General features: G+C 45.0%; 1 protein-coding gene across 1 annotated transcript in view; it reads left to right on the forward strand.

Moving 5' to 3' along the window:
* The window catches only part of CNTN6 (contactin 6), a 180684-nt gene that overhangs the window by 143160 nt on the left and 23871 nt on the right, over positions 1-13653 (forward strand). Inside the window, exons 11-15 of the mRNA XM_011380851.1 lie at positions 8502-8677; positions 9023-9140; positions 9771-9929; positions 10047-10196; positions 12937-13007. Of these exons, the coding sequence (XP_011379153.1) occupies positions 8502-8677; positions 9023-9140; positions 9771-9929; positions 10047-10196; positions 12937-13007 (674 nt within the window). The remainder of the gene's footprint in view (positions 1-8501; positions 8678-9022; positions 9141-9770; positions 9930-10046; positions 10197-12936; positions 13008-13653) is intronic.

Consider the following 13653-nt stretch of genomic DNA (forward strand, 5'->3'; position numbering starts at 1 on the left):
AGATAGATAGATAGATAGATAGATAGATAGATAGATAGATAGATAGATAGATGATTGATAGATAGATGATAGATACATGATAGGTACATGATAGATAGATAGATAGATAGATAGATAGATAGATAGATAGATGATAGATGATCGATAGATAGATAGATAGATAGATAGATAGATAGATAGATAGATGATTGATAGATAGATGATAGATACATGATAGATAGATAGATAGATAGATAGATAGATAGATAGATAGATAGATAGATAGATGATAGATGATCGATAGATAGATAGCGTTTCTTTCCGCCAGTGTCCATTTTGTAACTTTTCTGCTCTGTCTTCTGAGAGCTTCTCTCGATCTCCGCTTATTCTCGTTTGTGTCGTTTCTCATCTAACTGCCGCTTCGTTTTCTCACTGGTCTTTTATATAAAATCTTGCTCTTCTTTTTTTCCCTTTCTGAAACTATTACTGATAGACTTTTTCTATTTTTTCCTTCGTCGTGTCTTTTTGTTTTGTTTTGTTTTAAGCCTTGTTTTTGTATTAAGAGACGTACGAAGATACGTCGCGGATCCTGGCTATTTGCTCGTGTCGAGAGCGGGGTGCTAAAAGCCTCATGGAAAGCTCCGGCCAAGTGTGGGGGCTTATGGGTCTGTCCCACTTCACACTAAGATCTGGGGCCTGGAGAGTCCCTCGGGAAACTCCTAAGGACACTGTATTTAGCTCTTTTTTCTTAGGCTCATGAGATCCCTAGGATAACTGTCCCCCACCCCCTAGGATAACTGTCCCCCACCCCCTTGCTTGCAGTGCAGGGGCCCAGCAGGCAGACGCTGAGAGCTGAACGTGGTTACGCAGCACGCATCTCTGCTTCGCTCCAAAGTAATTCTCACTTCCTTCTCCAACCAACACCAGTGACCATACTGTTCAAGTTATTATCAAAATCTTCTACCGACAAATGGCCCACCCATGACGCCACGCACAAGATTGGTGCTGAACTTGATAACATTGGGGAAAATTCTGTCCTGACGAATTGAAGTCACTAAACCACACCTAATCTCATAGATATGAACCATAAATACTATTCAAGTATTTGTATAATAAGCAAAAATAGAAATTTGAAGGAATTAGGAGAATAACCAAGGTGTTTGCAACACGAAGGGCAATATTCTGGAGAAAAGAGAAACACAGATGGTGAACCCAACACTTCCCGGTGATTTTCTCCTCCAGAAATTCCCCGGTTCCTGAGCGATATAAATCAGAGAGACAAGCAACCACACGCGAAGCAGAAAATATCTACGCAGAAATGTCGGTTGTCTCAGAGTGCAAGGAAGATACAAGTTTGGGCTCAGAATCAACCAGATAGAATGAGGCCTGTGAAACAACTCAGTTTTGGAGTAAGATGCCTGAAGGACTAGGTCCAGGTAATAAAAACAGAACAAAATTAGCCAGCACTTACCATGGCCGAGATCCACTCAGCGCATCTCAGTTCCTAAGTGGGTGTGGCTCTTTTCCAACTGCCTCCTTGGGAGAGTAAGTCTATCTGGGAAAATAGGACAAAGCAGTAACATTTACATTCTGATGCACGAGGCCTGGCTTTCAATAACACGTTACCAGGGATAGCTGGAGCCAGGGACAAATGACCAAACCCAGAGAAAAATCAGACAACAGCAACAGGTCACTGCTGACGGGGGCTTTAAAACGATTGCGAGGAATATATTCACAAACAGAGGACAGAATGAAGAGTTTAAGAGACGTGCCACCTATTAGCAGGCAATCGGAAATTCTAAAGGTGAAAACACAAGAGGTAAAATTAATAACAAAACAGATCGGCACAATGCCAGATTCGATGTGGCAGAGAAGAGGGTTACCCAAGGGGAAGATGCGTGAATGGCAAATGTCCAGACTGCGACACGGAGAGAAACACAGTGGGAGGGACGGAAAGGGACACGAGGGGTGCGGGAGACGTGGCGAGTGATTCTGGCGCGGACGCGCGGTTCCTCGAGATCTGGAGAGAGAAGAGACAAACGAGGCGTGAGCGGTATTCGAAGGTCTGTTTCCCACAGGTTTCTAAAAAACGACAGCAGGTGTCTATTCAGGAAATCGTATGAGCCCCGATCAGGATAAATACAAAGGAAAGTTTACGTAAGCACAGTCATGAAACCAAAGGAAGGAAAAATCATTCTGATAAAAAAAGATACATTATCTTCAGAAGAACGATAACAAGATGGACAGTTGATAGAATGACAGAAACGAGGGAATCCGGAAGAACTCCGCAGCGGAAGGGCCTTTTCAAAAGCTGAACGACGATGCCAGTCAGATTTCTGTTCCCAGCAAAAATGTCCTCCCAAGTGAAGACAAAAGAAAGATGCTTTTACACGAATAGAACCTGAGAGAATCTACCACTTTCAAATCGGCATTAAAAAAACGCGAATACAGTTTATGTATTTAGAAGGAATATGATCCTCGAATGAAGTATACAAGTGGAAGAAGAAATTATGAGTTAAAAGATAGCATAATTTGGGATTCTGAGGAATTAGGAAGAGGGCCAAATTTTAAAAAGTATTTTTCGTCTCACAAGTTAACCGGTGAGAGAAATTATCAGAGAATTTCGTCACCTCTTTAAAGTGCTATTTATGCACTAGTTTTCTCTCTATTGGTGTCTTAGCAACATTTCCTCTGCTGTCAGAGACCACGGAAGGCACAATTCCATGTTCGTGGAGGGGGAGACAGGTCTGGTGATTTTTGTCATACATGTCTCCGTCTTCGGAGGGGACTTGACCACTTCGGAAACGCCTGAGCAGTAGTTATTCTGGACAGGGACGCCGAAAGACTGTCACTCACAGATGGAGATTCAACTGAGTCTACACTACCAAAAAAAAAAAAAAGGAAAGAAGAAGGAAAAAGTGAACAAACATAGTATTTTCCGGATGGTCAGGAGAGACCCATCCCCTGGCTTCTAAACACTGCGGCTAGGGCCCACGACGTGGCCGTGTGTTCGGCCATCCGTGCAGGACAAGGCCCACCCGTGTTCACGGCGCTGACAGACGCTTTGGAACAATTCGTTTTTGTGTCCCCTGAGGTCGCGTGACTGCAGGTGTGTTCTGGAAAGACCGCACACTATTAACAGCGTGGATTCAAGTAAAGCCATTTATCGAAACAGCACATATTTTACGAAACTCTTTCTTAAACTTCTTGAGAAAAGGATTTTTAGATCAAGTTCTTTCCAAATGATTTTTATCTCCCTGAAATAGATTTAAAAATGATACATCTTGAAATTCTGTCATTTTATGAACTCTTTGTGAGTGTGTTGTTTATATTTAGGATAACCTTCTAAAAGTGATCGGTCCTCATCGTTTCCGAAGCCACATGGGAAAGCTGGCCCCCGCCGGGTACGTAAATGTTCCATAATGTCCCTTTTGTAACTCTTTTTATTATTATCGAACATTGCAAACACAGAAAAGTAGAGAAATACTCGAAGGGGATCCCACATAGGGTCGAGGGTCGTCAGCTCACATCCGACTTAGACTCATCTATACCCTCCCCTCCTTCCCCAAGCCCACCTCGGCTTTCTAGAGGCAAACCCCAAACATCACATAATTTCACCTGTAAATATGTCATAACCACAAAATCAGTCTTCTTGTCTTAAAAAGTGAACAATCATCCCTAAATTACTCAGAGCTTGCATTTAAGTAATTGTCTCATAAACGTGTATTCGTGTGCGTATGCTAAAAATACACGTGTACATGTGTGTGTGAATCCTCTTCAACCAAATTCCGCTCCTCAGAATCCCTTATATCTCAAGATGGCTTAAAAATGTTCCAAAATCTAGTAAGTGTAGGGAACCTAGAATTAACTAAATTTCAACGAATGTTTTAATTCAGGAATTCTCAGAGCTTTTAACATGCTAAAATGTACTATGAAACTCTAAAAGCTGATACAGCAAACAGAATTAATTACAGTTATCCTTGGAAGTACATCTTTATTTTTTTAAGGCATTACTAACTAATAGCATTTTACCAGATATGACTTTTTCTTGGATCCAAAGCGTTAAAGATTTCCTGAAAACATAGTGTTTCTAGTTCGGATTTTCCTTAACTCGAAATTTTCAGGTTCAGATTTTAAAACCTGGGGCAATATTTCTCAAATCATGGTCCCTGGACCAACTGCATCAAAATCAACTGTGGACGTGACCTGTTAAGAAGTCACATTCTAGGTCCCCTGCTGTGAAGACCTGTTGAATCAATATTTCTGGTGGGAGCTGAAGAATTCACATTTGGAACACGTTCTCTGGAAAATCCTCACGCACGCTAAAATTTATAAACCATGGGACTAGAACGTCTACAAGTACTCAAGGAATATAGAAGAAGAATAAAATTATACACAATGAAAAAGCATATCCCTCTGTTTTATTTCAAAGGAAAGCGGCTTAAAGAATTTTAAGTTTCACCAAGGATGGAATCCAGCAGAGTCGACTTGTCACCTTTTTAATTCGTCACGATTCCGGCCATCTCGACCTCACTGCTCTGTGGGTGCCGAGGGTGTCTCAGTGTCGTGGGTCCCGTGGCCCCGGGCCACTTCTGGAGGTGACTGTCTCCCCCCGCAGAGGAGCTGGCTGCAGGTGTGCACGTCAGATGGCTTAGAGCATCTCTCTGACGTTGGAGTCAGAGGGCTCCGAGTTCGCGAGGGGACTGAAGCGTTGTCCCCGTCCTGTTCTTGGGATAGCTTCAACGGCCGCGTCGCATCTGCTGCTGGGGACTGGCCTGCGTGGAGGGGGCACCAAGGGGTGGTGGGAGGGACGCTGCAGAGGCCCGCAGGGTCCGGCATGCGGGGCCAGGGGGCAGGGGGTGACGTGCCTCGTCCGTGCCCCCCTCGCTCCCGGTGGGGGACACTGCGCCAGCTCACCGCGTGTCCCCGTTTGTGGGCTCCCAAGGCCGCCCTCACAGAGGCCACCTGTTTCTAAGTAGAATCCGTTCCTCCCCCCGCAGACGCCGGGCGTGTCACAGCAGCCCCTGTGCTCATGCTCCCCCCTCCCACTGGTTTTTTCTTTCCGCGAAAAGAACGCATTTCTGAACGCGGCGCCCCTGTGCCGAGACGTGCGCGCGCTCGGTCTCGTGCCCCGCTGTCACCTGTTGAAATTCTCAGCCCTCCCCGAACTTGTGCTGTGTGGCGCGGGGGATGCTCGGGGGGCGGCAGCCGGGGCTCCGGAGGACGAGGGACTCAGGACGGGCAGCGCCAGCACCGGCTGTGACAGGACCGCGTGCCATCTGTCCCCAGAGGCTGTCGCTGTGACGGTTGCAGAAGCATCAGCTCTCCAGTCAGGGCGCCAGGCAGGAACCGTCCGCGCACAGGGGGTGACCATCCTAGGCAAAGGATTAAAACAGAAAAGCTGAAGCATGGACAGGCCGTGGAGCACATCGCAGCCTCCACGTTCTTCAGACTGCAGAACACACGGCTTTGAGAGCTTGTGCGACGGTCCAAGGCTAATATCCACGCGCGTATACATAGGAATTAAATTTAAAGATTATAGTTCATATATGGTGACGGCAAGAAAGTTAGCTTTGGGTGGTGAACACACAATGCCATATACAGATGATGTATTATAGAATTGTCCACTCAAAACCTATATAATTTTATTTACCAAAGTCATCCCAAAAAAATTAATAAAAAAAGATTATCCCACTCAATGGGGGAAAAAAAACAAAAATCCTTTTTATACGAAGCTCCAATTATCAATGAGTGTTTCCTGGTAATTGAAGAGATGGCAATGTAATTCATGGACAGGCACGTTGGACTGTACACAAATCATGAAACCACTTTAAGTTTTTTGGACAAACCCCACAGGTCACAAGATATATGTCAGAATAACATTAAATTCTACTGTTTGAATTTACATTTACAATTAAATTCAGACTTACAGGAAACAGATTTGTATTAAGAGTTAAATCTTTTTAGAAAAAAACTTTCATGGGCATCATCAGCTCTAGATGTTATAAAATCAGTATTTCAAAATAATCGATGAGAAATCTATTCCATTGTTGCTGTAATCTATAAAATACTCTTAATTCCCTGACAGTGGCATCGGCAGAAAGATCCTTTAAAAATCAAAAATTATCAAAAAGTATTTGCAAAATGCTTTATATTCGGTGCCTTTGATAGGATTTTTCCCCCTATTTTGTGAACTAGACAGCCCACATTTTCATTTCACACCATGACCTGCAGGTTGCGTAGCTCGGCCCGAGGACGTCTGAGGCTTGTCTGGGCTGTGACTGTGTCCCGGCTCATAGTCACGCCCGTGTCACTCTGACGCTAGGCTTGCCCGCTAGGTGGCTGCCCGTCCCCTGCGGCCATGTCCCTTCACATGTCCCTTCGCCTGCCCAGGAACTCACTATCCCCACCTAGCGGATGCCCACGTGCCTTCGACTCCCAGCTCAAACAGCATTTTCTCAACAAACTGACCCCCGGGATTCGCCATCCTAAGAGAATCAGTGTCGCTTATCCCAGCTCCAACCGCGTGGTCATGCAGGGCCTCGATGAGCGGCGGCCTCCCTCCTCGGACGGGTCCTGCAGGGCATGATGTCGCCGCGTCTGGCGCGTCTTCCCCCTTCTCCTTCCTCTGTCTGTCCGGCACTCGGCAGACGGCGGGAAGCCGGCAGGTGCTCCAGAAATATTGGTTAATAAATGATTTAGTTAGTGAGAACCCGTAAACGGGATGAGTTCTAATGCAAAGGATTGTTTGTGAAGATTTAGCCGTTACTGTCCTGCCCGTGGGCGACGTCCAGAGCGAAGCCCTGGTCTAAGTTTGCCGCTTTATGGCGACGTAAACGGAAGGGGTGGCTATCACTTTTACTGTTTAGAAATTATCTTAATTGCAAGATCTAAAACTTTAAATCAGAGTGGTTCTGCTCTACCAACACATCCAGTTAGCTCACTCATGCTCCCCTACGTGTAAAGAAGACATTTGTGATATATTTTTTTCAGAGAAGGAAAATACTGTCTACTCCTAAAAAGTTTTCTTGAAACCTCGGTTTCAAGAGACGTGAAGAAGCCTGGAATTAAGAATGGACTTAGTCCACAGGATTATTCTTCAAACCCTTCCCCAGAAACAGAATAAAAAGCGTATGCATCTGACATAATAAGGGAACGAGTATTTTCAAAATAGAAAAACGCAGACACATCCGATGTAGTTTAAGAGTTAGGTCTTATCCATTATATTCAGAAATATGTGCTTTTTTTATTTTTTATTTCCATGGCTCTTTTATCAATATGTCATTTGAATCCCAAAATTATGACTTCCCCCTTTCCACCCCACGTCTTTATTAATAAAACAGCTGCCATTTTTTAAAGTGTTAGATAGTAATCGAGCCGTCTGTTGGTGAAATACAGTGGCGCACTGAGCATATAATCCAGCCGAGGATATATATTGGCCTCCTTGCCAGCTGGGCGTCTGGAGCTGCATAGAGAAGCCAGAAAAAGTGAACCCTTTCAGTTCATCTCTTGGAGGGTGAAACTTGACCTTACGAATGGTTTCTGGGTCCTCATTTCACTGTTTTGAAACTTCTTCAGGTACAATATTTTTTCACTATAATTTGCCCAGACCGCTAAATGTATATCCCTTAAAACATGTGTTTTTCTGGTAAGATAGTGCATATATAAATCCAAATGTATGTCCAGAGCTTCTTGATAACCGAGTTGCCCTTTTGGTCAATTCTTGCTTGGCCTTCTAAAATCTAAATGATTTTCTTAGTTATAAAAAAAAAAAATGTAGTCGCAAATGACCTCTCTCATGAGTCCCTTGTAATCGGGGAAACGTGGCACTCGGGTCCAGCTGAGATGCTTCTGGAGCTTTCCTTTGAAACTTTGGTCGGTGAAATGCTGGGACTTGTGCAACACGGGTTGACCTCAGGGCTGATATTTCTAGAAGGAAGTTTTATTTATGATAGATGTCTAATTTGAACATCGCAAACTCTGGATAAAAAAAGAAAATTTTCATGTGGAAAATTATTATTACGGCTATGTCAGAAACAGAATATGTTTCATCCACACTCGTCACTGTAAATTTAGGATTATAAATCTCTACGCAAACTACTGTAGTTATGATCTTAGGGACATCGTTCGTGGCATAGTGTGTGAAATTATCGTAGACCATGCAGAGCTGTAACCAGTGTGTGCGCTGTAATGTGGGGGCTGGAATCTCAGAATTAAAAAATGTGGTGTGATGCATTCTCTCTGGATGGGATGCTGTCATTGTAAGTCCATGGTTTTTTTAAACCAACTCTTTATTTTTGTATAAAGTATGGATACAATTATATCTTTAATTTTATTACCAGTAATAAGCTACACTGATAAATGCAGAAATATCTGAAAGAAAGAGTGTGGAATTTTTGTATATGGAATATTGCAGAATTCCAAGGTGCATTTATACAATTGCAAAGCCATTCGGATCGCGTTAGGTAGCCCTAGGCTAGCATTTCGCAAGCTCGTGTAACAATGACATTCTATCTCATCAGAGCGGACCATGATTACTGTCCCGCCCGCCCCGATGGACGTCACCGTGGGCGAGAGCATAGTGCTCCCTTGCCAGGTGTCCCACGACCCCTCTGTTGAAGTCGCGTTCGTGTGGTCTTTCAATGGACATGTCATCGACTTAAAAAAGGAAGTGGCTCATTTCGAAAGGCTTGGAGGAGTAAGTCGCCGGAAGTTTCAAGTGCTTAAGAAGTTGAAGCAAGTCATCCGCGTGAATCATCATTTCGTAACTATTCTCCCCATATTGATTTGTGGGGATAATCGCTGTCTGTTTACGAAGCCGCATCTGTTTTTGTTTTGTTTTGTTTTGTTTTATGTCTTTTAGGGAAATGCCTGTGTTCTAGATGCAATTATAATAAAAAGGATCCAATATGAGAGATGACAGTGATTCTAGCGTGTCCCCTCATGCCACAGCTGTCTCATATTTAATGTTTATCCAGCTCCAAAAAAATGGGATCTGCCAGGCACGTTTACTCTTTTATCCCTTGTCCCTTTCTGTCTGCAGGAATCTATTGGAGATTTGATGATAAGGAATATTCAGCTGAATCATTCAGGAAAATATCTTTGTGCGGTAAAAACAACTCTAGAAAGTCTGTCGGCTGCGGCTGATGTCATTGTTAGAGGTGAGCGTGAACGAGAAAATAAACGAGTGCGTGTTATTCACTGTCGGAAATGTTTACGCGTAAACGGCAAGTCTCTGAATAACCACGCCATGATAAAGATGCGAGATAAATAGCATAGATTTGTTTTTTAAACTCCAAGACTCCCGAGTATGGCCGCTATGGCTATGGATGTTGAATTGAGTAGGTTCCGTCTATTTATACGGCGCGGTCAGACCCAGAAGTATCAGTCCCTAAAACTTAGACATGCCCTCTGCTTATAATCAGCTATTCCTGTCAGACAAGCGTCAGAGGCTCTGTCTCTGGCCTTCTCCATGTCGCCTGCTTTTACTCGAGTTAGCTCTTGAGAGAGGAACGGGCGAGAATGATCCTCGGCTTTCGAGATCAGCGTCTTCCCGGATGATACTCAAGCATCCCACGACTGGCATTTTCTAATCTTCAAAGCGAGCATTTCTAAATTAATCTCTCGCCACGTCAGCTGAGTTAATAGGGCTTTATCTCAAAGAAAGTGCTAAAAAGACATGATGTTCAATATTTTCCTTTCTAAGCATAACAGAAAAATAAACTCTCCCCGTCCCGAATCAGTGACTTTAATAATTTCCAATATAGTCATCGTAAACTGTGCTTTCCAAGGCCCCCCGGGTCCTCCCGAGGACGTCAGCGTGGAGCACGTTTCCAGCACCACTTCTCAACTAAGCTGGAGGCCAGGCGCAGACAACAACAGTCCCATTCAACTGTTTACTGTGCAGGCTCGGACGCCATTTTCCGTGGGCTGGCAGGCCGTGTCTACGGGTAAGTGGTGCGAGGGTTTCGGATGCCTCCCTAGCACACGGTGGATCTGCTCGATCGCGTCGTGAATCGTTTTTACCCGGTGCCGTTTTCTCCGCTGAAGAGTCTCCTTCGTTTCAGTTCCAGAAATCCTCAGTGGTAAGACACGCAACGCGACCGTGGTTGGTTTGAGTCCCTGGGTTGAGTACGAATTCCGCGTTGTCGCTGGGAACAGCATTGGGATCGGAGAACCAAGTGAATCCTCAGAACCGTTAAGAACCAAAGCGTCGGGTAAGAAATCCATGGCGTCTGCAAGCGTGGGAGGCTCTGGGGCGTGGTTCTTAGAGAAAACAAAGGGAGAGTCTCATAGATTTTTGGCCTGAAACCAGAGGCAACGAGCCAGTGTCTCAACTTGCATCTTTTTACACACAGAGAAGAAGGTGTAAGTCCCCCCAAGCAGTGCATTCGATAACGATGATCCTAGCTCAGTAGACACGTAAAAACAGGAGATTTCCAGAAGCTGCCCCCCATCGCATCTCTGTCTAGCCCAAACCCCACAGAATCTGTAGATCTGTAGATGCAGGTGCGTCGCGGCTTGCAATAATTTCCTTCTGTATCTAAACTACTTAATGGTCCTGAAATAGTGTCACTGTCGCGGCCAGGGATTAATCGAGGCCGTCGGTGCGTTTCCATCCATTTCTCAGCTCGGAAGCACCTGCAGCTTCACTGAGCCACAGTGCACACTCTTCCCCACGCAGACGAGGTAGATCCTAAGCTCCTTTCGCAGAAGCGCCCATGGAGCACCAGCGGGGTCACTGAGCAGCAGGCCGCCCGTGACGCCAGCCTCGAAACCGCACCTCCTCCAGCTCTTCTCAGTGGCCCTCTTCCTCCCGCTCTTAAGCGTTCACGTCCGGGGTGACACTGGCTTCACTCGCTGCACGGAGTTTTCAAAATTCACCCTCTTTCTCACTCAGCCGCGTAAATGAGGAGTCGCTCTGCGGCCGCCGGCTTCGTGTGACAGGCACACACTATTGCAGTAGCGTATGCACGGCTGCCGGATGCCAATAAGCCGCTCTTTAGACTAGCGATGACGTTAGTGTTTTTATCAGAGGGTTAGCGCTGCAAAACAACCGCAGCATCTTAAATTCGACCGCCCTGGAAGCTGAGAGTCGGGGGAGGGAGCCTCACTTCACGGGGGAGGAGAGGCAGGCGAGGATGTTCTCTGGGTCTCTGGGACAGAGTCAGAATTCGATCCCCGACCCGCGCACTCGGGCCGTGACCTAGATGAGCAAGGGATTGGAGCGGGGGACCGTGCAAAGACAGGCCACGGCTCACGCGGACATGAGCGTTTTGGCCTTTTTGTTTACGACTGATTTACGTTATGGTAGCTTGGGGCAGGCGGGGTCCGACGTTTTCACAGGAGCGTTTGTATGTCACCTGTTGACCGCTGACCCTCGTTTCAGGAACCTAACAAGTACCGAGGCCCCAATCCCCAGGGAAGTTTGGTTTTTTCTCTTTTGTATGCTCAAAGATAATTCTTCTCGACATGGTTTTAGATTTAATATGGCTCATTTGAAAATCGAAAAAGGAAAGAACTTTATTGCCAGAATACTGAAAACTTCATAAAGAGTAAACGGCAATTTTAAATAATTTCCTTCTGTATCTAAACTACTTAATGGTCCTGAAATAGTGTCACCATAAGCTGCTGGGTACCAGAAACCCTGACGCTGCCGAGTCCACGCTGATTCATGTTGCTTTGAGCCAAAGGCCTAGGACAACTCAGAATATAGGGTGCAGGCGCGAGGCGATCTTCTAAATAAATTACGGAGATCAAAACAGACAGGGTAAATTTGAATGTGAAAATGGATGATGTCTGTCGGGTACTATGAAAAAGAGCAATCGGATTGTTATATAACTATATCATTTATAGTGGTAAAACATCTGCACGATACGGAATAAATGGAACGATCAGTCTAGAGTTGCTGTACGGTCCCCACCGTGGGAGAAAACTTTGAAGTGAGCAATTAAACCTCACACATATTATTTTCCACCCACTAGTCAACGAGCATGCCCAGGCACTCCATTTTGATCACAACTGTTCAAATACAGATAACTGCATATAATTCAACATGAAAAAAGGATAGCCTACAGATTTATCCATCGTCACAGATTTAGGATACTTCTGTCATGGTCGGGAAAGAAGAAGACTTTTTAACACTTCCACGGCATAAAGTACGTGTGCCTTCCGATCACACCCTGCAGTACCCACACACACGCACGATCGTCGTCAGTTTCACAACTTCCCTCGAACTATGTACTGTTCACTGTATTAATTCTCCCGAGGATGTAGTGGAAGGGCCTTTTTTCTAACTTGTAAAAATGATCAGTGTCCAGAATGTTCTACCACCGAGCCATAGGGCCCGAGAGTTAAACAGAGAGAAGGCCCTCGGCCACATCCTCGGCGAGAGACCTTCTCCTTCCTTTGGGAGAGAAGTTAGAGGGAAGTCCGTCTGTGCTGTGTTGACAGACGTGAGAATCAAACACGGGGTCATGCCACAGGAACTTATTTACTTATGCGTTTTCAGGAATTTATTTTTAAATGTTCAAGTATCTCGATGACTAACAGAAAGAAAAATAATTTGGGTCCGTTTTTGGGGGAAAAAAAAGAATTAATTACTACACTGGCTCAGCAACTTGTTTACAGCACAACTGTATAATTAGGCACTAAATCAGCGGAGTCACTGCCACCATCTGAATGGAACATCATTTTGCCAATTAGTAGATGATGCATAATAATGTCAGATACATGATGTTACTTGATTTTTAATTAATTTTGGAGCCAGGGTGCTCATGTATCAAACATGACTGTGTCCTCTCACTTAGAAATTTGGAAATGGGTAAACATCATTTATGTTCATTAAAAAACTCAAGACTCTCTCACGACGTGCCTGTGTGAGGTTTCGAAAGGTGAGACCCACAACAAAACTCTTCCCGATGAAGACGTACTTTCGTTTCTCTTGGTTGTTTCTAGTCCCCGTCGTGGCACCAACAAACGTCGACGGAGGTGGAGGCGGTCGCTCCGAACTCGTCATCACGTGGGAGGTAATGTTCTATCCAACCGGGTTATTTTGAAGGAAGAAGGTTTAGCTGGCCAGGAAGAGTACAGAAAAACAAAAAGCTTTATTTGCTCATTAATGAGTGTGTAAAAATGCATGGCACGGACAACTCTCGATGATGCATTCTTCAGAGGTGTTGGAAACGTTTCTTATTTATACTAAAGTGAGGGGGTCTGACTAACTCGGTAAGTTCTCTTCCAAGAATAAGAAAAACAACTTCTGCGTCCGTCGGAGGTGGATCAGGAGTGTTTTGATTGTTACTTGCTGAACTGCACGTGATTTTGTTCATCGCATCTGGAAGTGTTCTTTCGTGCATACGTTAGTCTCGGAAAAGTACGGGTGAAAACAATTTTCCTATCTTTGCTGTCTTCCAGTTTGTTCTTCCACGCACCTAGGCGAAAGCTTGGGCAGGTGGGATAGCTTTTATGGGCGTTATTCTCAAGTAATTGACATACAGCCTCATTTTATACTTATTAAAAAATTCAGCCTGGTCTGTTATTACAAACCTTAGACTTTCGACCAGCAGCGTTTCCCATCTCGGGAGCTGAGGCCGTCCTGGGCCGAGGAGCTCCACGGCGTGGAGGGCAGGCCGCGGCGGGCTGTGCTTTTTCTCCAGCTCGCTCTTCGGTTTC

The sequence above is a fragment of the Pteropus vampyrus genome, unplaced genomic scaffold, assembly GCF_000151845.1.
Source record: "Pteropus vampyrus isolate Shadow unplaced genomic scaffold, Pvam_2.0 Scaffold409, whole genome shotgun sequence".
In the NCBI taxonomy this organism is placed as follows: domain Eukaryota; kingdom Metazoa; phylum Chordata; class Mammalia; order Chiroptera; family Pteropodidae; genus Pteropus; species Pteropus vampyrus.